Source organism: Rhinolophus ferrumequinum, chromosome 5 (assembly GCF_004115265.2).
Source record: "Rhinolophus ferrumequinum isolate MPI-CBG mRhiFer1 chromosome 5, mRhiFer1_v1.p, whole genome shotgun sequence".
NCBI classification, from domain to species: Eukaryota; Metazoa; Chordata; class Mammalia; order Chiroptera; family Rhinolophidae; genus Rhinolophus; species Rhinolophus ferrumequinum.
In genome coordinates, this window is record NC_046288.1 from 61,264,590 (window position 1) to 61,289,564 (window position 24,975).

The window sequence follows — 24,975 nt, forward strand, 5'->3', positions numbered from 1 at the left end:
GCGGAATTCACACATAGGACTAATTCCAGAGAAATCCAACAGATGGCACAAAACTGTTTCTGTGGTGTTGCTTTACCTAAGCTAAGGACTTGCATTTTGTCAAGCGCTTATTTTTCTGCATTTAGAAGTTATTTTCTCTTCTTCTGAGAAAGAAATCTTGGTAAGTAAGCAGGCTTTTGTGGCTTTTTCAAATTATGGTATAATTACTTCAAACAAGCAAGATGTGTAGGAAATAGTAATGTTTCTTTGATACTTTTACAAGATGATTTTAAGTTTCGTTTCGTTTTTTTAAGATGTTGCAAGTGTCCTTCCAAATATACAAAAAAAGATAAAGATGTGGCCATCTTGAAAAGATATAAAAGTAACTAGCATTTGTAGTCGTAGTTAAGGGAAAAAAACTAACCGATGATATTTATTTCTTCGGCTTTTGTCTACATTTTCTCTGTTCACCTTTTCTAGTTCCTTGTTTTCAGTAACACCGTAATTTATGCCACTGATAAGGCACCTATCACATATAAGATATCTTTATAGTAGACATAAATGTTTGATCTCCCCTTTCACATGGTTCTATAATTGGTTATTTGTATCTGTCACTAATTTATAAGCATTTTGAAAGCAAGGATTCTGCCAGTACTATTCGTATTCATATCCCCAGTACGTAACACCCAGCAAAGTCCTGGAACGCAGTGCACTCTGACTAAACATTTATTACATGGAGGAGGTGGCAGAGAATGACCTAGAACTTGCTTTTCTCTGGGTCTCTACCTAAACTTTAACAATAAAACAATGTTTCTCTTGCATACTTGTTGACTTAGTAATGAACTCACACTTAACCTCACTTAATGTTTTTCCGATCTTTCCTTTCTGGTAGTTTCAATTTTCGTACATCCTATTTATTGTGGCTTTATTCTTGAAATACAGCTTCTTCCATCTTCTTTTTTTCTCCTCTTTTCATTTGATACATTAAAGAAAAAACAAAACTTTTATCTTTTATCGTTTTTTACTTCCTTTAAAAAGAAGTTGTGAACTCTCTGATCTTCCACTCTCATCTCTCTTTGTTCCTCTCCTTTATTTTTTCTTAAATATAAAATCTCCTGGCTGTTTTATTGAGTGTGTACACTAGGAACTGCTTGGGGGTGTAAATTCTCTCAGAGGAATATTTGTGTTATGGGGCAGGGTACTAGTATAAGGGCAGCTGATCAACTTTCCCACATGGTGGCTAAGTTTCCGTCGCCTGAACACAGACACCATGGAGGGGGACCTTTAGATGGTGGGTTCTCATTCATTAATGTCAATTATCTAGCATCATATAGAATAAGTTTCTCTCTCTCTTCCACCCCTCTCTCTCTCTCCACACACACACACACACACACACACACACAACAAGCGTGTTTTTTTAAATATAAAATATTTTTACATTAGCTGTATTTTAAGACAAGCTTTTTTGACTTCTAAACTTAGAAAATTTGGAAATATACAAAAGCATAAGAAAGAAAAATAAATTTATCTGTGATTCAGAGATCCAGAAATAACCACTATTAGCATTTGATATATTTCTTCCCACTCTTTTTCCCCTAGGCTTTTTGTATATGTCAAGTTTTAATTATATTTTACAAAATTAGAATCCTATCACATATACAATTTTGTATTCTTTTATTCACTTGACATTATATTGTAGACATTTTTTTTTTTCAAAAGTGCCGTATTTGAGGCTGTGGACTATTCCATGTTATGTGTGTGTCATAATTGATCAAACCATTTTCTACACTAGACATTATCTTTTTTGTTTTCCGTTTTTCATCATGTCATGAGCAACCTCATAGTAATATTTTTATGTGTATCTCTGATCATTCCTTTGGAAGCAAATACTGAGAACTGGAATTGCTAAAATAAGGGTAAGCATATTTTTAAGGAATTTATGTATGTGACCAAAATTCAGAAAGGTTGTACTAATTTTTCATTTCTGCCAGTAGGAAATGAGAGTTCTTATTTCTGCCTCCCTCTCCCACGTGAAAGGACCCATTATAAATGATGCAATTACATTGGGCCAATCCAAATAATCCAGGACACTCTTCCTATTTTAAGGTCAGCTGATTAGCAACCTGAATTCCAGCAGCACTGGTAATTCCCTTTTTCCATGTAATAGCAGATTCACAAATTGGAATTAGGACGTGGATATCTTTGTGAAGCTAGTATTCCATCATAGTCCAATCTGCTTGGGGATTTCAGAGTCTTCTCTCAGTTTCAGCTCCCTAAAGCCTTCCCTTCTTGCGTGTGTGTGTATGTGCATGTTGAGACTATTCAAGATCTACTCTCATAGCAACTTTCACGTATATAATACAGCACTGTTAATTACAGTCACCAGGCTTCACTTTAGATCCCCAGAACTTATGTCTTGTATCTGGAAGTTTGTACCCTTTGACCAACATTTCCCCATTTCCCCTTTCTCTAGCCCCTGGAAACCACCTTTCTACTTTCTGTTTCTATGAGTTTGACTTTTTTAGATTCCACATATAAGTGAGACCATAGAGTATTTGTCTTTCTCTGACTTAATTTCACTTACCATAATGCCCTCAAAGTCCATCCACGTTGTCACAAATGGCAGAATTTCCTTCTTTTTTATGGCTGAAAAATATTTCATTTATATATATTTCACATTTTCTTTACCCATTCATCAGTGGACTTAGGTTTCATGTTTTGGCTATTGTGAATAATGTGGCAATAAACACGGCACTATCTTTCAGGTAGTGATTTTATTTCCTTCAGATATATACCCAGAAGTGGTATTGCTGGGTCATATGGTATTTCTGTTTTTAATTATTTGAGGAGCCTCCTTACTGTTTTCCATAGTGGCTGCACCAATTTACATCCTCACCAACAGTTCTCAAGGGTTCCCTTCTCTTCACATCCCTGCCAACACTTATCTCTTGTCTTGGTACGTAACAGCCATTCTCGCAAGTATAAGGTGATATCTCAACGTGGTTTTGATTTACATTTCTCTGATGATTAGTGATATTGATCATCTTTTCACGTACCAGTCAGAGATTTGTATGTTTTCTTTGGAAAAATGGCTAATTAGGTCTCCTGCTCATTTTTAAATTGAATTTTTTGTTTTGTTTTTTTGCTATTGGGTTGTGTGATTTCCTTATATATTATGAGTTCCTTATCAGATAACATGGTTTATAAATATTTTCTCCCATTCTGTAGGTTGACTTTCCATTTTGTTGATTGTTTCCTTTGCTGTATAGAATCCTTTTAGTTTGACATAGCCTGACTTGTTTATTTTTGCTTTTGTTGCTTATGTTTTTGGTGTCAGATCCAAAAAAATCATTGCCAAGACCAATGTCAAGAAGATTTTTCTTTGTGTATCCTTCTCAGAGTTTTAGGGTTTCAGTCTTATAGTTAAGAGTTTAATCTATTTTGAGTAAATTTATGCAAGTGGAGTAAGTAAGATAGGGTCCAACTTCATTCCTTTACATGTGCATATCGTTTTCCCAACACCATTTATTGAAGAGACTATTCTTTCCCCATTGAGTATTTTTGACTCCCTTGTCAAATATTAGTTGACAATTTATGCATGGGTTATTTCTGGACTCTCAATTATGTTTCATTGGTCTTTGTGTCTGTTTTTATGTGAATACCATACTGTTTTGATTACTATAACTTTGTTTTTTCTATTTCTGTGAAAAATCCCTTTGGAATTCAATTGCATTGAATTTATAGATGGCTTTGGGTAGTATGGTAGTATGGGCATTTTAACAATATTGATTTTTCTGATTCACGAACACAGGATATCTTTCCATTTATTTTCGTCTTTTTCAGTTTCTTTTATCAGTGCCTTCCTGTTTCACTCTACAGACCTTTCATCTCCTTGGTTAAATTTATCCCTAGGTATTTTATCCTTTTTGATGCAATTGTAAATGGGATTGTTTTGTTTATTCCTTTTTCAGAGAGTTTGTTGTTAGTGTACAGAAACACAACTGATTTTGTACGTTGGTTTTGTATCCTGAAACTTTACTGAATTTGTTTATTCATTTTCTAAGAGGTTTTTGGTGGAGTTTTTAGGATCTCTCTATATAAGGTCATATCATCTGCAAACAGAGATAATTTTACTTCTTCCTTTCCAAGTTGATTTTTATTTCTTTTTCTTACCTAATTGCTCTGGCTAGGATTTCCAGTATGCGATGTTGAATAGAGGTGGTGAGAGTACTTCTTGCCCAGTTTTTATCTGGGTTAATCATTGTGTGATGGAGAGTTGGAAAGTGGTGGTCTATAAAAGGAAAACTCAGTAATGTGACCCACTCACATCAGTACCATTGGGGTAAAAGAAATGCTACTAAATTACCTGGTTGTTACTCAAACTTTGTGTTTGAATCAGAGACAAACAGAGAGAAGGACAAAATTTCTTCATACTTTTCATCAGGGAGTCTATTTTCCTGAGACAAAGCTTAAGTATGCTGGTTTACTTTATACAGCTCAATTACTTTTTCATGAGTGTAGATGCTTTTGGATCCTGCCATTAATTTTTCATCTTTCTTTGCTTTCAGTAGCAAGGTGGGTTTTCAAGCATTTCTGTATTTTCTTGGGTGTTTTGGAGGACAATTGGGAGAGGCTGTATGGGAGGAGAAGTTAAAAGGATCTTTTAACTATTTGCCATTTTTAAAAAATTAAAGTATAATTGGCTTTTTAATAAACCATATGCCATTTTGTAATGATACTCCCCCAACCCAGAAGAGTGATTACTCTTCGGAAGAATGGTTCATTGAAACCCTACGTATCTCTTAACTATTTTGGTGTTTCCCTCAGGTAATGAACAGTGGATCTTTTTTATTAATAAAACTGAACAACTAGTCAAAATCTGCTCTCAGTTAGTCCTTCTACATAAGACTCTACTTAAGAAATGTTGTTGTCTGCTCTTGTTCCCTGGGGGCTCCTAGATGCTTTTTTGGTGTAGATCAGATCCTACACCAAATGGGATCCAGTGAGTCTCAAAGGGATCCAGTGAGCCTCAAAGTTCCAACCCTTTGTCCCGGTGGTAAAAATGGGGTCTGTGGGCTCATGCACTTGCCTCTACCTCCTCAGCCAGGTAATCTTTTCTCGTTCACTGATTGTCACAAACATCAACATCTATGCTATGTTGTAGTGCAGTGAGACTTTCTGGGCTCTGGGGAAACTATTATCTCTTACATACAGCAGCTTTAACCTTCTAAATTCTTCATGTACTTTTTAATATTTATCTATCTTTTCCTGTTTTATCAGTGTGTCAGCTGTGATTTGATGTTTACAAATTATCAAGTGCTGAATCCTGTCTCTCTGAATTTGTTGCTTCTAGTCTAATGTGAACTGGAAAAACACATATCCATTTTTATGGGAATTGTGTCAAAAATGGGGTCTTGAGACCAGAAAGAGTGGAGTATATATGTTATCTCACTTGTCCCTTGCAAGCCTGTAACAGTACTTCTAACTTCTACCTGTAGGTGGTTTCAGACAGGTGTGATTGTGGGCACTCTGGTGTAAGCACAGGATTCTACCCTGTGGCCACCACAGCTGCTGCCATTGCTGCTCTCAGGACTCCACCGTAGGAGTTAGGTGGCATTACGACTGATAGTGAATAAAGACATCGTTGAGATTTTGTACTTAGTACAAAGTACTTAGTAAGTGGAGGTCTGATAGCAATTATCCAATCTTTATACGTGTCAATGTATATTATATTTCTAGAATTTGGATGCACATCTAGATGCTCTGAAGAACAGCAACAACTCTTTGGGAGCTAGCCACTTCAACATCATGACCAAGCACAAAGACTCTACTGCCAGAAGCTTTCATTTTGTTTACATCGTGACCTTTATAGTTGGAACCATAATCCAGTCCTCTGATGAAAGTGAATTTGCAGTGGACATGTCAAACAGCGGCCTTACTCAAGTTCCGAAAGGCCTGCCAACAAAAACCCAAGTCTTAGATATGTCTCAGAACTACATATCTGAGCTTCACCTCTCTGACGTAAGCTTTCTCTCAGGGCTGAAAGTTTTGAGACTTTCCCATAACAGAATCCAGTGCCTTGATATTAGTATTTTCAAGTTCAACCAGGATTTGGAATATTTGGATTTATCTCACAATCGATTACAGAAGCTATCTTGCCATCCTATCACCAATCTCAAGCATTTAGACCTCTCGTTCAATGATTTTGATGCCCTGCCTCTCTGTAAGGAATTTGGCAACTCGACGCAACTGAATTTCTTGGGATTAAGTGCTACAAAGCTACAACAATTAGATCTGCTACCAATTGCTCACTTGCATCTAAATTACATTCTTCTGGATTTGGAAGGTTATTATGTGAAAGAAAATGAGGCAGAAAGTCTTCAAATCCTGAATACAAAAACACTTCACCTCGTTTTTCACCCAAATAATTTATTCTCTGTCCAAGTGAACATATCAGTTAATACTTTAGGGTGCTTACAACTGACTAATATTAAACTGAATAATTACAACTGTCAAATTTTTATTAAATTTTTATCAGAACTCACTAGAGGTCCAACCTTACTGAATTTTACCCTTAACCATGTGGAAACAACTTGGAAATGTTTGGTTAGAGTTTTTCAATTCCTTTGGCCCAGACCTGTAGAATATCTCAATATTTACAATTTAACAATAGTTGAAAGCATTGATGAAGAAGATTTTACTTATTCTGAAACAGCACTGAAAGCATTAAAAATGGAACATGTTACAAACAGAGTTTTTCTTTTCTCACAGACAGCATTATACAGGGTGTTTTCTGAGATGAACATTATGATGTTAACCATATCAGATACTCCTATTATACACATGCTTTGTCCTGAAAAAACAAGCACATTTAAATTTTTGAACTTTACCCAGAATGTTCTCACAGACAGTATTTTTCAAAAATGCTCCACTTTAGTTAGATTGGAGACACTTATCTTACGAAAGAATGAATTAAAAGACCTTTACAAAGTAGGTCTCATGACTAAAGATATGACATCTTTGGAAACACTGGATGTGAGCTGGAATTCTTTGGCTTATGATAGACATGACAGAAATTGCACTTGGGTTGGGAGTATAGTGGTGTTAAATTTGTCTTCAAATATACTTACCCACTCTGTTTTCAGATGCTTACCTCCCAGAGTCAAGGTTCTTGATCTTCACAATAACAGAATAAGGAACATCCCTACAGATGTCACTAGTCTGGAAGCTTTGCAAGAACTCAATGTTGCTTTCAATTCTTTAGCCCACCTTCCCGGATGCGGTAGCTTTAGCAGCCTTTCTGTACTGACCATTGACTACAATGCAATTTCCAACCCATCAGCTCATTTCTTCCAGAGCTGCCAGAAGATTAGGTCTATAAAAGCAGGGAACAATCCATTCCAGTGTACATGTGAGCTAAGAGAATTTATCCAAAGTATAGGCCAACTATCAAGTGAGGTGGTAGAGGGTTGGCCTGATTCTTATAAGTGTGACTATCCAGAAAGCTATAAGGACACCCTACTAAAGGACTTTCATGTGTCTCCATTATCCTGCAACACAGCTCTGCTGATTGTCACCATTGGGGTCACTGGACTGGTGTTCATTGTCACTGTGACCATCCTCTGTATCTACTTTGATCTGCCCTGGTATCTGAGGATGGTGTGTCAGTGGACCCAGACCCGGCGCAGGGCTAGGAACATAAATTTGGATGAACTCCAAAGAACTTTCCAGTTCCACGCTTTTATTTCATACAGTGAACATGATTCTGCCTGGGTGAAAAATGAACTGGTTCCGTGCCTAGAAAAAGAAGATATACGGATTTGTCTCCATGAGAGAAACTTTGTTCCTGGCAAGAGCATCGTGGAAAATATCATCACCTGCATTGAGAACAGTTACAAGTCCATCTTTGTTTTGTCTCCCAACTTTGTCCAGAGTGAGTGGTGCCATTATGAACTCTACTTTGCCCACCACCATCTCTTTCACGAAGGATCTAATAACTTAATCCTGATCTTGCTGGAACCCATTCCACAAAACAGCATTCCTTGCAAGTATCACAAGCTGAAGGCTCTTATGACAAAGCGGACTTACTTGGAATGGCCCAAGGAGAAGAGCAAACATGGACTTTTTTGGGCTAACATTCGAGCTGCTTTTAATGTGAATTTAACACTAATCACTGAAAACCGTGTGAAAACTTAAAAAAAAAAAAAAAAGTCAGGAAATCCAACTTTAAAAACCATCATAAAATTGGATTCTGATGAACACTATGGTTTTAGGTGATTGTCTAGATGGTGCCTGCGTTATCTCTATGCGTTCTGGAAAAGACTTAGTGACAGTTGTATTTCAACTGATCTAGGGAAGCAGACTGGGGGTTGAGGTGGTGCTCAAACTTACCAATTACAGATAACTCAGTCTCTTCTGGTTTAACCATTCTGTTTCAAATTGAAACAGTCTCTTAAGTAAATGCTCATTCAAAGACTTTTCCTCTCCCTCTTCTTTCCCAAATGGATTCTGTGTGAGCAGGAGTTTATGGGACTTCATGGCAGCAAGGAAAGAATCAACCTCAGAACTGTATGCAGTGGTCCTTGGAGTGTCCTATGACTTCTCACTGGCCTTGTTACCAGAGATTGAAAGGGTCCTCGATAAATGTCACAGGAAGGAATTCCAGGACACACCAAAATATTAATATATGCAAACAAAGCCAAGCAAGCCAAGGATTTATTAAAAGGAAGAAAACATTACAGTATACTCTCAAGATGGCATGAAAGTGGACAGGTCCAGGATAAAAGGCAACTGCACCGAAGAACAAAGAAATTTAGACAGGTGTTCCCAGGGCGTTCCCAGGACAGGTCTTTACTGTTGATGACCACTCCTTCCTGTCAGGAGGTAGGATTCCCTTGTAGGAAATGTCCGGGCAACACTGGGGGTGAAGATGTTTCCCTGCCTGCAAGGCTAATAGTGTTAAAATCTATTACAATTAGCTGTAGCTGCACCTTTTCTTAGGACGGATGTCATCTCCTCTTTTCTTTGTTTCCCCTCACTCCTTCTCCTCCTTCTCTTTCTCTCCCCTCTCTCCCCATGGTGGCTGTGGGAAGGTAACAGCCTCAGGGGGAGCTTTGTTATCTTAACTTAAAGGTTTGGGGAAAAATTAGACCAGTTGTGGAAAATAAAGGTAGCTTTTTTATTCACATCTGAGTAATACTTTATTAAATGTTTCACCTACCTACATAAAAATGCAGTAGTTTGTATGTATAAAAGAAAATACAGCCTTAGTTATAGGCTGTTGAGGCCAAAGACTTGGATTTACCTACTTGCCAGGAAACTCAGAGCTAAATTTATTTGTAGCTGGTTATCGAACAGTACTTTACTTGTTGTGGTAGAATTTGGGTGAATGCCTCAAAGCTGACAAAAGACATATTTTAAACAGAGGTGTTAGACACAGCCAGGCTGAACTTACTGAAAAATAGCAAAAAGAGATCAGTAACTATCAGCCCATATTACCTACCTCCAGAAGATTAAATTCAAAAGGGTGACGGGGGTCATTAAGTAGAGGTTGTAGACCTAGGGGGAGATTGCTTTGGATTTCTCCTAAAGGTAAATGAGAGGGGCTCAAAGCATCCTAAAAGAGTAGTTGGCAGCCCACGCCCAGATTGAAAGCTTGCAGAGTATCAGGAATACACAGTCAAGTACAGCAGACAGGGTACGGTATATGAGATCTCTTGGAAGAGCCTGATGAGTGTCTCCTGGAGTTTTGGGAGTGGGTGGGCATTGTGAACATAGAGATTGGTAAGTAACGCTTTACCAATATAAGTGCTTGATAAATATTGACTGAATAAACAAGCACTTCCCTTCTGGAGATTTCCAAAGACAAGAGGTTGCCTGGGGCAGCCCAAAATGGCAGAATGAGGAGAGAAAAGAAGAAGTCATTGCGATCTGCTCTTTCATTATTTGGCATGGCAAATTTCCAGTGAGTTGCTGGGATTGAGTTGTCATGATGAGACCTCAGCTATCCTGAAAGCCTTTTGTGCAAAGGGACTATAGTGGTAAAAAGCCATGGGGTTATGAGGAAGAGGTATATGGTGGTGGTGTTGTGTGTGTTGGTTGCTGCAAGAGGCCAGAGAAAGTGCCACTTGCAGCAAGGAACTGTGCAATATGGAATCTGCCTGAGGCTTCTGAATAACGCACACATGCATCCTGTGAAAGAGCCAACATTTGGACTCTGCCCTAGTAACAGGCAGAGGAATGATGGCCTGTCTGCCTTATACAATAGCTCACTGCAGGAAAATTTGCTCCCCTCTAATACACTCTTCCCTTGTGGTGGCCTGGGGACATCCGGAATATAGAGAAGGCAGAGAAGATGGAGGAAGAGTAAAGACACTTGTTACCGAACTCAGGTTCAGTGCCGCTTGCCGCCCGAAGAGTTCAAAACAACTAGAGTGACAAGGGTTGCTGAGGAGAAAACGTGTCCTTTATTCTCGATGCCAGCAGCTAGGAAAGATGGCAGACTCATGTCTAAAAAACCAGCTTCCCCGAGCCAAAATGATTAAGAGGTTTCATAGGCAGGTAGATGGGAAAGAACAAAGGAAAGCAGGCCTCAGGGCTGATAACTGAGAAGTCGTCCCCTGGACTCTTCCGAGGCCTCAGGTCTGTCTCAATGTTACGTTAAATCTTACTGTCTACAGCCGGAAAGTTATCAGGACAAACTGCCAGGGAGTTGAGATCGAGTCCCAATTCCTGGGCACCTGAAGATTAAAGAAGCCATTTTTTTTTTCAGGTTAGGATGTTAATTAGTAAGGTATGGATAGCCTCGAGAAAGGGAACCAATGGAGTTAGTTAATCAATGAGGGGGAGAAAAAGAGAAAACAGCTGAATATCATGACAAATCAAACTGTACACTGGCTAAGTTTAATTACATTGATCTACTGGATTTCACCCTTACACACTGACTCTACTCCTTCCCCACTTCCCTGCAAGAAAGGCCTGAATTCGGACAAAGCAAAATTTTGAATTAGGTGTGAGACTGATGTTAAGTTGGACTGGTCTGGACCTTTTAATGAATGAAATAGAAGAGCAGTTATTAAAATGAGACTTATCACTGAAATCTATGAGATCTGCCCAAAATTCAGGATAGATCTTGAATAGATCCTGGTAGAGGGAGATTCAGCAAAATGTGGTTATAAGGCAGTGGTTAGAAAAGTAAAGCCCTTTCCTTCTGGACTTAATTCATTCAATAAACCAGTTTCATTATAAATAACTGTAAAGAAATAAACCTTAATGAAATTTAAGTAGAGACATCCTCAGTCTGCATTAGCCTTTCCTTGCTCTTCAGAGGGCACTGACCTTGCTTCACAGGCCCTTTCCCAAATGATAAAATTTCCTCAGCCTCTGTCAGACTGTTTCCTAAACTTAAATAATAATAATTGATAATAGTAATAATAGTAATAAAATTAAAAGCCCACCAAAAAGACCTCCCCAAAACAAAACCAAAATAGCAAACAACATTCACACCTTCTAAATGATTATGTATTTTAAAATGGTTTCAGTATTTCCCACAAAATATTCTTGACTTTGAAATTACTGAATTTTGACATTATAAACTAGAATTAAACAAAACCTACAGTTCTTTCACATATGAAAACACCCACACATTTCAGACATATGAAAGCTCTATCATAAGAGATCGCTTTGTTTCTTTAGGTAAAGATTTTCTATCTCCAGGAATCCTGGTTCCTCTGTTGAATTCTTCCAGTTGCAGGTAGCAGATACCAACTTAAGAAAGGAGGTGTTTATTTCAAGGATACAGAGAGGTCTCACAGAACCCAAAGTCTGAGACACAGCTGAGCTCAAAGGAGGTTTGGAAACAGAAACAGAAAACTGTCCAAACCTTCTCTCTGTCTCTAATCTCTCCAACCCAGACCAATTAGCTGGGAGTAGGGATGAGGATTGAACAGGGCAAGTAGGATTGCCTGCCTTCATGACCAGTATCGAGAAGGATGGTATATTGGCTAGTCACTAGCGCTGGCATAACAAAATACCACAGGCTGGGTGGATTAAACAACAGAAATTTATTTCTCACAATTCTGAAGCCCCAAAGTCCAAGATCAAGGTGTCAGAAGGTTTGGTTTCTCTCAGGTCTCGCTCATTAGCTTGTGGATAACTGCCTTCTCACTTTGTCATCAGATGACCTTTTCTATGTGTGTACAAATCCCTGGTATCTCTCTTCTTATGAGAACACTAGTCATATTGGATCAGGGCCCCACCCCTCTAACCTCATTTAACCTTAATTATCTTTTTAAAATCCCTGTCTCCAAATACGGTCACATTCTAAGGTACTGGGGGTTAGGGCTTCAATATAAGAATTTTGGAGGGGACACAGTTTAGTCCATAACAGATGACTATGAAGATAAATTGAAAAATGTTTTGACAGAGATATTTAGTTGTCACTAATACCCATTATTACTTTATTTAATACTAGAATGTGCAAGCTTTATCAGGGAACCTGACACCTCAGCTACAGACTACATTTCCCAGCCTCCCCTGCAGCTTGACGTGGACAAGTGACTAAATTCTGGGCAATGGAATGTAGCTGGAACCTAAGTGCCACTTTGGTTCATGTCTCTAAGAAAGATGAGTATGGATTCCTTTGTACCATCCATCTTTCCACTGGATAAGAGACAAGAACTGGAGGAGCCATCTAGAACTTTGAGATGAAAGCCACATGTTGAGGACATGCTCCTCATGCTGCCATTTTGTGTTGCCCAAGTCAGCCTCTCATCATGCCCTGAACTGCTCGTCTCTTATGTGACAGAAAATAAACTTCCATCTCGTTTAAGCCATTATACTTTTGGATCCCTTCGATACAGCATCTTCATCTGCATCCTCATGATACATTTACAACAGTTATAAATAACACCAGAAATTGATTCTTTTACAGTTCTAGAGGCCAGAAGCCCAAAAACAACGTGTAAGGATGGTTGGTTTCTTTTGGAGGCTGTGAGGGACAAATGTCCCATGCCTCTCTCCCAGTTTCTGGTGGTTGCCATCAATCCTTGGCATTGCTTGTCTTTTAGCTGCATTACTCTAATCTCTGCCTGTCTTCACATGGCGTTCTCCTATAAGTCTCTGTCTTCTTTTCTGTCTTTTATAAGGTCACTCTCATTGAATTTAGGACCCTCCTTAATCCAGTATGATCTCATCTTGATCCTTACCTTCATTATATATTCAAAGAGCCTATTTTCAAATAAGGTCACATTCTGAGGCTTCAGGTGGACATGAAAAATGTTGTGGTGGTGGTGGGGGATATTACTCAACTCATTACCCTGGGGTTGCATGGCGGTCTCTGATGACATGGAGACTCAGCCAGCTGTGGCAATAGGGGGAGAGGGGAAATGCTATTTCGGGAGAGAAGAATAATAGGAGCTGCTTGGGAAGCCAGAGGTGCAAAAAAGGGAGAGATCGGCAAAGAGAATAAATGAATGGGTGAGAGAGAAGGGGAGATAGTGACTGGATGACTGCGATATAAGAGGGAGACAGTATACGTTTTAACGAGAAGGAGAACACGTAAAACGATGCTGGGAAAGGAGGAAGTCAATTTCTGTGGAGATTTCTGGAGATTGATTTAATCAGAAAGGAATGAGAATAAACCACAGGCAGTGAAAGAGACCTAAAGGGATTCCTACAGCCACTAAGACTTTCTGAGGGTTTTTAATTATAGGTAGTTTATGAGGAATGTCAACAAAGTCTAAATATGAAGTTGTTTTTACTTTTTCCAGTTATTCCATCAACTGGATTCTGAAATTCTCCCCCCTTTTAATTAAATTTATTGGGGTAACATTGGTTAATTAAATTATATAGGTGTCAAATGTACATTTCTATAATACATTATCTGTATATTGCATTGTGTTCACCATCCAAAGTCACATCTCCTTTCATCACCATATGTTTGACCCCCTTGAACGCTTTTCTATCTCCCCCTCATCCCGCTTTCTCTCTGGTAACTACTATACTGTTGTCTGTGTTGATGAGTTTTTGTTTATTTTGTTCATCATTGCTTTCAGTTTTATATCCCACATATGAGTGAAATCATATGGTTCTAGACTTTTTCCATCTGATTTATTTCACTTAGCATGATATTCTTAAGATCCATCCATGTTGTTGCAAATGACAGTATTTCATCTTTTCTTATGGCTAAGTAATATTCCATTGTTTATCTGTATCATATCTTCTTTATCGTCTATCAAAGCACATTTCAGTTGTTTCCGTGTCTTGGCTACCATGAGTAGTGCTGCAATCAAGTATTGAAGAGGTTGTGGGGGAAAAGGAACCCTTATACACTGCTGGTGGGAATGTAGATTGGTACAGCCACTATGGAAAATAATACGGAAGTTCCTCAAAAAATTAAGAACAGAATTACCACATGATCCAGCAACCCCTCTTCTGGGTGTCTACCCGAAAAATTTGAAAACATTTATTTGTAAAGATATACATACCCCTATGTTCATTGAAATTCTCCCCTTCTTGTGCTTTAATATCTCAAGCAGATTTCATACTTCTCCAGTCCTTTTGAGGTATTAATAGTACAATCTAGTTTAAAATGTTTAATCTCCAACTACACCTTAATCTCATTGCCTTTCCCCATCTCATAGGCTAGGCTTTAGCTCAGTCTTGGTATATATATGGCTGGGGGTGGGGGTCGTTAACCTGAGATACACATCATGCTCCTTCCTCTCCCAGATCTTATTTTCTGATGTTGAGACCAGGGATGAAATGTAGGAAGGCAGTTATTCTTTTCTGTGATTATGTTACTTAAGGTACAGCCTACGCTGCCAAACAGAGTGACCCCACACAGGGGCTTCATTAAAAAAGAAACTTCTTTCTTTCTTAAATAATAGGTCAAATATAATCAAGAGGTCTAGGGTAGGTAGCTATCTCTACTCCACAAAGTCATTCAAGGGCTCAGGCTGATCAGTTGGTCCTGTTTTCCATAGCTCTTGTCTTTAATTCCAGCCTCCATTCTCCTTTACATGGAGTCACAAGAATGAATGAAGTCCTCTGAGTATACGGACCAAAGAAAGCTGCGGTGGAGATATACCACATTTTCCAGGTACATGACACCACAGTCTCTAATTGCCTCTTAGCAAGGGTTGCTCCAACTACTCTCTCCAGGAGAGTAGATACCAGTCCCTCTGCTCACTTACATTTCTGAAATCCCAGGGGTACATGTAATGCTCTCAAAGACAATTGGTTCACAGAGGGACCACTCTTGGTGGGAGCAGGGGATCCTGCACATTTCTGCCTCAAAGCAAGTCTCCATCTGAGGAAAGAGATGCCTAGTTTCCTTGTCCAATCTCTGTGAGTGATTCTATTGGTACTCCCCCTTCGCTTGGTTTGGATAGGAAGGGATGTCACCTCTCCCACGGGGAGAAGAGGGTGCAGCCTTACATCATAAACACTGGTATCCCAATGCTGATGATTTTCTCACTGCCCTCCCCAGCATTCTTAGGTGGCTGGTAGTCATAGGATAACTATGTCAATACCCTATTACATAATCAGTAGAACCAGCAGATGAGAAGGGGAACAAATTACATGACCAATGAGCAACCTAAAAATCTATCCTAAATTTGAATTAAATAATCATTTAAAATACATGATTCATAGTAACAGAAGAAAAGGCAGAGAATAATGGTATGGATTTATGTCCACTGGTTTATAAAGTCCACTTCATGGAATATAACATGTTTCGCCGAAAATAAGACCTTGCTGGACCATCAACTCTAATGCGTCTTTTAGAGCAAAAATTAAGATAATACCCGGTATTATATTACATATTATATTATATTTATAGTAAAATAAGATTGGGTCTTATATTAATTTTTGCTCCAAAAGACGCATTACAGCTGAATGTCTGGCTAGGTCTTATTTTCGGGGAAACACAGTATGCTAAGGAAATAATTGTTTGTACCCATTCTTAGGAAATACATGAACATACAGCTTTTTGCAGTGTTTGTAATAACAAATATTGCAAACAACTTAAATACCCAACAATAGAAGACTGCTTAAATACATTGTTAATTAAAATATTTTAAAAATACATTATAAAGAAAATGCAATATTATTCAGCCAATAATAATAATGCAGTAAATAGATATTTACTGACATGAAAATATATTTATGATGTGTTATGGATTAAGAACAGCACATTACAAAATAGTATACATGGTATAATGCTATCTGAGTGTGCATGTATGTGTGTGTATGTTTGTGCATGTGTGTGTAAATTGGTACAAACTCTGAACAGCAATTTGGCAGGAGGCTTTGAGAGCCTAGAGCATGTTCATCTGTGTGGAGAAGTCTGCATGATTACTACAAAAATATGGATATATCTCTATATGGTGAGATTATTGTTGATTTGACTTTTTACTTATTTATGTTTTCTGATTTTTCTTCAGTAAATACTTATTACTCAGATAAAAAAATTAAAATAACCAAAAAAATATGTTTGAGAAGAACACATGCACATGTATTTATTTGACCTTGTTATGGAGAGGAACTTTCTAAACCTAAAAGCAATACAGCAGTGGTCTGCTGGAGCTCGTTTGTAAAGACTTGTGAGGGCCAATTGTTACTATTCAGGAATTTTGTAAGTAGGTCAGTTGGTAGCTAGAAGTCAGCTATCCCAATGGAAATATATACACTGCAGATATCAGCAAGTGTTACAAATCAGGCTTTCTTTTTTTTTGTAACCTGATTTACCAGCACACAACTAAATGGCAGTAATAGCAAAGACAAAAGTCAACTTACTTGTTTATATAAAAATGTACGTATTTATTGCTTCAGAAGATCATGAAATGAAAAGATAAATGATGGGGGAAGATGTTTGCAAAAAGTTTGACAGAGGGTTAGTGTCAGTGAAAGAGAACATATAATTAAATAGTAAAAACATAACCCTGATAAGGAAATAGCTAAATGACGTGAACAGGTAATTCACTAAAGGATACAAACTGTCAATAAACATGAAAAACCACCAAAAACATTTACAATGAAAGAAAATTAAAATGAAACAATAATGAGATATCACTTTTCATCTATGAAATTGGTGGGTCTAAAAACTGTAGAGAATGTGTAAAATGTGTACTATGACACACCCTTGGAGACAGGTAGGTCGGAACAAACTTTATGGAGAGCACTTTGATGGCCTGCATCAAGAACACAAGAGACAGTGGTTGCCTAGGGCTGAGGCACATGAGGGAGTGCAGGGTGTTGGCTAAAGGGTGTGGTGTTTCTCTTCAGGGTGATGAAATGTTCTGAATTGACTGTGGTGATGGCTGCACAGTGTAATTTCGGTGGGATTCAGCAGATGGCATTAAAGAGCTCCCCCACCCACACACACCCCAACGTTAAATGTGGTTACCAGTGAAATAAATATTTGAGGAAGTACTTGAATTTCCTACAGACTGCCAACGGGACAGATAGGCAGATTGTTTCGGTAAGTGACATCTTTTTTATTCTATAAAAGAAAGTATTGGCATGACTAGTTATTCGACATAAAAATCCTAGTCTCTGTGATTCAGTCCTGGGTGTGTTTCTAAGTGGGTTATTTCTGACATGTACTTACTCTTGTTTGAACTAGCATTTGTTTATCAGCTCCTTGTCCTAAGACAGAGAAAGGGGTTTTGCGTGTTTATTTTTTCTTAAATGACAACTGATCTCATGCATGATTGCTTTCAAGAGACACTTTTGAGCTGGAAGATAAATATTTGGGTGACACACATCTTCTCATTGTTTTCTAATGGAACGGCTGGTTGATTTCAGGTGGTGTTGCTCTTGATCGCGTTCTTCTCCGTCCATCTCTTTGCAATGAGAATGCTGAGGAAGATGGGATGCAAGTGAATTACTCCTGGAGGAAGTGCTGCCATACAACTCCTCTGTTTTTATGGGCAGGTTTATGTAGTATCTTCTCCAGGCTGTTTTTATGAGCTATTTTCTCTTTACTCAGACCACTGAAGTTGTTCTGCGGTGCTACTTGTCAGGTGGAATTGTAGGTTTCAGAAATGTTTCCTAGGCTTTACCCAATTTCATCAAAAGAGTTGAAAGTGAGTGCATCTTTACAAAAAGCAAAAGTTCACAAAACCACATAGGAAACAAAGCAGACAAGCTCTTGAACTGGTTCCGATCCTTTGAACCTGTGGTTAATAGCTAGTTGGCTTTGTGTAAAGATTCACTTGACATTTGCTGACTGAATACAATGGACTAGATTGATTGCGTGGGTCATCCAGTAAGACTGTCAAAGTCCTGATTTGATGCCCCCAAAGTCTCCCAACAATGGGAATTCAAACGCACTGATGCATCGTATCATATACTGGGAGGCAAAACACCATAATCATGAAAATTGACATAGACACACCTAGAGATACTTTATACTTTTAAATTAAAGCATTCTTTTACTAATCAACTTAGCAAATAATCACTCTATTTGGCAGTAAAATAGTTTTGTGATTCTAATATAGGAGATGCAGTGCTGGTTATTAGAACTGATTGAAAAAATACTGATTTTCACTGATTTGGCAAATTTGGTATATATAATTTAAAGATCCCCTAAAACTCAGTTCCTCATGTGTACAATAGTTTGACTTCTTAATTACATAAATAAAGATATTTACTCAACTGAGTACATTGAACTAGTGACTATAAGTGAAAGGGCAAAAGGGGTGTGCAAATAGAAAGTAGTTGAGTCAATTAATTTTTCTAGATATAAAGCTGAAGCCATGCTTTAATTAAATGCTGGGGGCAGGCAGTTTTATAAATGTAAATCTTTGTGGTGATTGCTGTTGTTAAGGAAATGAAGTCAATGCTCACCTTGCTTGTGGTTTCACTGTGCACTAAGCCCTCAGGTCTGTGCAGAGGGTCCTGTCTCTGCCACTTGTCTCTTGTCACTCTGTGTCCCATGCCTGACTGTACTGATCACTCTTTCTTGAACTCTGGAGTTGGCCAGAAAGTAAAAAGATACCCCAGATTTCGATTCAGGCTTAGGAATCAGTAAGAAACCCTAGTTGAATCTTGAACCCAAATCACTTTTACATTGACCTACTTTTACCAGGTAGTTCTCTTTTGAGATATTAGGCACTGGCTCAGGCAATAATTGAGTATTATTTTGATTCTCATTTAAGTCCTTCCCTTTTTTCAGGAAGCTAGACAGGAAGAATTGAGCAATTTCTGGGACTTCCAGCCAAATACAATCAATGCCATACAAAAAATGCCTCTGTTACTTTTAACATTTAATGCGTGTCCCCTTCCTTGCACAGAGTCTTCGCGAATGACGATGGAGGGGTGTACCAGGACTTCTCCTATGTCAAAAGAAATCAGAATCAGAAGGGATCATTGGGCAGCTCTACAAAAGGGTAAGTCCAAGCAATGTTTCAAAAACCAGATATATTTGCATACATAATTTGGGGAACTTTTGCAACCCAGGGTTGTTTCCGGGACTTCAATTAAAGCCGTCCTTCGGAATCTTCGGGGGATTGTTTCCAGGACCTGCCTCAGATACCAAAATCCTCAAATGCTCGAGTATTATATAAAATGGTGTGGTATTTGCATATAACCTATGCACATCCTCCTGTATACTTTAATTCATCTCTAGGTTAGTTATACCATTACAATGTAAATGCTGTGTAAATAGTTTTTGTACTGTATTGCTTAGGGAATAATGACAAGAAAAAAAATTGTCCATACATGTTCGGTACAGACGCAACCATCTTAGGCCTAACTATATAGTACATGTCAGCAACAGTGTAACATTTTTTGAATATTTTTTTTTGATCCGTGTTTGGTTGAATCCATGAATGAGGAATCTGGGGATACGGGAGGGCCAAGTATATTTAGGTCCTTCTGTGCCCACTGAGAAATGTGAGATGGTATGTGACGAGGAATTTGACTTTGCTGACACTGATGGCTTGTTTATCTAATCCAGTTCTGGGGATCTTGAATAAGATCCTGAAGATCTGTGTAGTACTAGCTCCAAGTGCCTCTGAGGGTGAGGGGTGTAGTGCTCTTCAGGGTGCATCCCAATGCAACTCCCTCTGGTCTCATGTGCCACTGGAATAGTGATAACAAAATCGTATTCGAGCCGTAGTGGGTTGATAAGTAGTGCAACAAGCATAACCTAGAACAAAATATTTCATAGGGACTAAATCCATATTTGATGAATGAATGGGAAAAAGAGTTTTCTGAATGAGAGAGAGGAGGAAACCTTTCCGTGCTCACCCTTGTCACTCTCAGAATAGAATCCGTGTAGGATCTTGGCCCTGACTTCTCTCATCTTCGCTCAGTCCTGCTAACACTGACCTCACTGTGCCTCAGACAAGCGCACCTCACTCCCATCTCAGGAGCTTTGCACTTGCTTTTTCCTTTGCCAGAAATGCTTTGCCCCCAGATGTCCCCATAGATCACTCATTCCCTTCATGCTGGTGTCTAGCCCAATGCCGTCTTTTCAGAACGGCCCTCTCTGACTAATCAATCTTTAAAAAGCCACCACCAAACACTGTTACATACCTGCCATTATTCTTGATTAAGTTACCCAGCCTTATTTTTTTATATAGCACTTATCACTACATGAAATTATGTTTAGTCATTTCTTTTCTGTCTCCCCACTAGATAATAAGCTCTTTGATAATTAAGACTTTACCTTGTTTACTGCTTTATCTCCAGTTCCTAAAAGATGGCCAGTAGGTTATCAATAAATACTGAATAAATAAATGCATGAACAAATGGATTTTCTGAGAGACTGTTTATCATGATCTAATTACCATTGAATAAGATCAAAGTTAAGAACCAAACCATGTGTGGGTAATAAAAGGTTATGTGACAAAGAGTCTGAATTCAATGACATGGGAAAGGAACTCTCAAGAAAGCCATGAGAAAGTACGTGTCAAAAGTAGAACGTGTACCAGGGTGGCTGGTTAGCTCAGTTGTTTAGAGCATGGTGCTAGTAGCACCAAGGTTGCCGGTTGGATCCCCGCATTAAAAAAAAAAAAAGTAGAAAGTATACCAGCTGTGGATCCCAGCTTGAGTTCTAAATGGATTGGGGTCAGAGGACTTTGTGAAAATGTAAACCCATCTGTATTACTTTCCTGGGGTAACAAATTTTATGGTACAAATTACCATAAACGTGGTGGCTTAAACCAAGAATTTATTTTCTCATGGTTCTGGAGACCAGAAGTCCAAAACCAAGGTGTCTGCAGGGCTTCTCTCTCTTCCTCTCTCTCTCTCCTCTTCCAGCCTCTGATGGCTATCCGCATTCCTTGTCTTGTGACTACATCACTTCAACTTCTGTCCTGTCTTTATACAGCCTTTTCCTCAGTGTCTCCTTTTCTGTCCCTGTCAAATAGCAGTCTGCCTTTTTCTTATAAAGACACTTGTCATTACATTTAGGGACCACCTGGATAATCCAGAATGATCTCCTCATCCCAAGATCCTTAATTGTCTCTGCAAAGACTGTTTTTCCAAATAAGGTAACATTCACAGTTTCTGAAGATAACAACATGGTTAGGAGGTGGACGTGTCTAGTGCAGAGGGGCACCGTTTAAGTCATTATACAATTAGAGGTCGTATAATTCTTTATCAATATGTGTATTTCCCTGGCTTCAGATTCTGTGATTCCAAACACTGTAGCCTTCATTTTATGAGTCTCTAGTAAACAATGTTTAATGTCAGCTATGCCTAATGTAATGGAATCATTTCATGTGGTTTTTTTTTCCCCCTAGGATGTGCATCTGTAACAAGATTCTCTGAAGAATAGCAACTGCCCTTAGGAATATCTAGTCTTACGAAATGACTAAAACTAATTCTACCATCTTCCATTCTGCCATCATCTTCATGTTACTACTTGAGATCAAAATCCAGTTATCTGATGCAAGTGACTTTTTAGTTGACAGATCAAAAACAGGTCTCATCCATGTTCCCAAAGACCTATCCCTGAAAACAACAAACCTAGATATATCACGAAACTGTATATCTGAGCTTTCTGCTTCTGACATCCTGTCATTATCAAAGCTGAGGATTTTGATAATTTCTCATAATAGAATCCAGTATCTTAACATCAGTGTTTTTGAATTTAACCAGGAATTGGAATACCTGGATTTGTCCCACAATATGTTGGAGAAGATTTCTTGCCATCCAACTGTGAACCTCAAGCACTTAGACCTCTCATTTAATGCATTTGATTTCCTGCCCATATGCAAAGAGTTTGGCAACATGTCTCAACTACAATTTCTGGGTTTGAGTGCCACACGGTTACAAAAGTCTAGTGTGCTGCCAATCGCTCATTTGCATATCGGTAAGGTTTTACTGGTCTTAGGAGACTCTTATGGGGAAAAAGAAGACCCCGAGAGCCTTCAAGAGCTGAACACGGAGAGTCTGCACATTGTTTTTCCCACAAGTCAGGAGTTCCACTTTATTTTGGATGTGTCAATCAACACTGCAGTAAGTCTGGAACTATCAAATATTCAGTGTGTGCTTCATAATAATGGATGTTCTTATTTCCTAAATGTTCTGTCAAAACTTCAAAAGAATTCAAGGCTATCAAATCTTACTTTAAATAATATCATAACCACTTGGTATTCTTTCATTACGATCCTCCAGTCGGTTTGGCATACAAGCGTAGAGTTTTTCTCAATTTCAAATGTGAAACTACAAGGTCACCTTGACTTCAGAGATTTTGATTATTCTGACACTTCACTGAAGACTTTGTCTATACACCAAGTTGTCAGTGATACGTTCACTCTTTCCCAAAGTTATATCTATAAAATCTTCTCAAATATGAACATCCAGAATTTCACAGTGACTGGTACACAGATGATGCACATGGTTTGCCCATCACAAATGAGCCCATTTCTACACTTGGATTTTTCTAATAATCTCTTAACAGATATGGTTTTTAACAATTGTGGAAACTTGGCTAGGTTGGAGACACTTAGTTTACAAATGAATCAATTGAAAAAACTTGCAAACATAGTTCATATGACCAAGGAGATGAAATCTCTACAACTGGATATTAGCCAGAATTCTCTAAGTTATGATGAAAATGAAGGATATTGCTTTTGGACTATAAGTTTATTGAGCTTAAATATGTCTTCAAATATACTTACCAACTCAGTTTTCAGATGCTTACCTCCCAGAGTCAAGGTTCTTGATCTTCACAATAACAGAATAAGGAACATCCCTACAGATGTCACTAGTCTGGAAGCTTTGCAAGAACTCAATGTTGCTTTCAATTCTTTAGCCCACCTTCCCGGATGCGGTAGCTTTAGCAGCCTTTCTGTACTGACCATTGACTACAATGCAATTTCCAACCCATCAGCTCATTTCTTCCAGAGCTGCCAGAAGATTAGGTCTATAAAAGCAGGGAACAATCCATTCCAGTGTACGTGTGAGCTAAGAGAATTTATCCAAAGTATAGGCCAAGTATCAAGAGAGGTGGTAGAGGGTTGGCCTGACTCTTATAAGTGTGACTATCCAGAAAGCTATAAGGACACCCTACTAAAGGACTTTCATGTGTCTCCATTATCCTGCAACACAGCTCTGCTGATTGTCACCATTGGGGTCACTGGACTGGTGTTCGCTGTCACAGTGACCATCCTCTGTATCTACTTTGATCTGCCCTGGTATCTCAGGATGATGTGTCAGTGGACCCAGACCCGGCACAGGGCTAGGAACATAAATTTAGATGAACTCCAAAGAACTCTCCAGTTCCACGCTTTTATTTCATATAGTGGGCATGATTCTGTCTGGGTGAAGAGTGAATTACTGCCAAACCTAGAAAAGGAAGATATACGGATTTGTCTCCATGAGAGAAACTTTGTTCCTGGCAAGAGCATCGTGGAAAATATCGTCACCTGCATTGAGAACAGTTACAAGTCCATCTTTGTTTTGTCTCCCAACTTTGTTCAGAGTGAGTGGGGCCATTATGAACTCTACTTTGCCCACCACCATCTCTTTCACGAAGGATCTAATAACTTAATCTTGATCTTGCTGGAACCCATTCCAAAGTATTCCATTCCTAGCAGCTATCACAAGCTCAAAATTCTCATGGCACAGAGAACTTATTTGGAATGGCCCAAGGAGAAGAACAAACATGGACTTTTTTGGGCTAACCTAAGAGCATCCATTCATATCAAGTTGATGAAGCAAGCAAAAGAAATAGCTCACACATACATCTAACAATATTCCTCTTTTCACCCTTATTTTTGGAAGGTCCAACAATGACATTTTGCATCAACACGAATCTAAACATGATTTTGAATTTATGAAATAGATAAAAATGTGTACTCTCAGGCCCCAGTTCATCATTTATATGTGGTAATAAAAATTAATGAAATAATATAAACTTGATTTAAACAGCTAATTTCTAACATATGAGGGATTCGCCTGTTTCTTTGCTAGGAGAGAGTTGATTGAATTTATCCTGTAATTAAGAGAACCACCTTTTAAACAACTTCAGTGATATATGTTCCTGTGTGCCGGGGTTAATATTAGAAAACTCCACGTCTTTTATACCTGTATCTGGGAGTGTATAGCAGATTTCTATAGATGATGGTGCATTCCTCTTTTCCACTCAGCATTTGCCTCTATGTTAAAGGCTACTGATTGCTAATGTTGGAGACTCTTTGTCTTAAGGGTTTTCTCCCTGACAATGAAAACCCACTTGGCCCACACAATGAGCGATTCAGAAGCACTGCAGGTTGTCCTTGGAAGCAGCCCTCAAGCAACGTCAGAAAGAGAATTGGTGGATAAATGCCCCAACTTTCTTGCCTGTTTTGGGGGATAAACCTGGGGGTGTACTTTATATTCTTCCTGAGTTCCCCAGTAGGGTAGAATTCTGATTCTCCACAGTAGAAACAACTTGTTAAGCATTCTTTACTGGCTTCTTTTCTATTCTTATCTCATCCTCATTCCTCCAAGGGTGTTTCCTGAGATCACCTCTGAAATAAATGATTTGCCGTTGAA

The 24,975-nt window shown here is 38.5% G+C and overlaps 2 protein-coding genes across 5 annotated transcripts; both read left to right on the forward strand.

Moving 5' to 3' along the window:
* The first annotated feature begins 30 nt into the window (after window positions 1-30).
* On the forward strand, window positions 31-8,238 carry TLR6 (toll like receptor 6). Its single transcript, XM_033106220.1, has 2 exons — window positions 31-160; window positions 5,719-8,238. The coding sequence occupies exon 2, from the start codon at window positions 5,788-5,790 to the stop codon at window positions 8,173-8,175; it is 2,388 nt and encodes a 795-aa protein (XP_032962111.1). The 5' UTR covers window positions 31-160; window positions 5,719-5,787; the 3' UTR covers window positions 8,176-8,238.
* A 142-nt stretch (window positions 8,239-8,380) lies between these two features.
* On the forward strand, window positions 8,381-24,975 carry TLR1 (toll like receptor 1). 4 transcript variants are annotated; one of them, XM_033106225.1, is made up of 7 exons: window positions 8,381-8,862; window positions 14,983-15,079; window positions 17,266-17,461; window positions 17,788-18,068; window positions 19,278-19,373; window positions 21,403-21,482; window positions 21,735-24,939. In XM_033106225.1, the coding sequence occupies exon 7, from the start codon at window positions 21,802-21,804 to the stop codon at window positions 24,187-24,189; it is 2,388 nt and encodes a 795-aa protein (XP_032962116.1). In that variant the 5' UTR covers window positions 8,381-8,862; window positions 14,983-15,079; window positions 17,266-17,461; window positions 17,788-18,068; window positions 19,278-19,373; window positions 21,403-21,482; window positions 21,735-21,801; the 3' UTR covers window positions 24,190-24,939. The 4 variants fall into 4 exon arrangements, with proteins under 4 accessions (XP_032962116.1, XP_032962112.1, XP_032962113.1 ...); XM_033106221.1 differs by lacking the exon at window positions 21,403-21,482 and having other exon boundaries at window positions 17,788-18,013; window positions 21,735-24,938; XM_033106222.1 differs by lacking the exons at window positions 17,788-18,068; window positions 21,403-21,482 and having other exon boundaries at window positions 21,735-24,975.

Bases quoted from the DNA above. Each gene is read 5' to 3' on its own strand.
- TLR1 (XM_033106222.1), top strand. From the start codon at position 21,802: ATGACTAAAACTAATTCTACCATCTTCCATTCTGCCATCATCTTCATG.
- TLR6 (XM_033106220.1), top strand. From the start codon at position 5,788: ATGACCAAGCACAAAGACTCTACTGCCAGAAGCTTTCATTTTGTTTAC.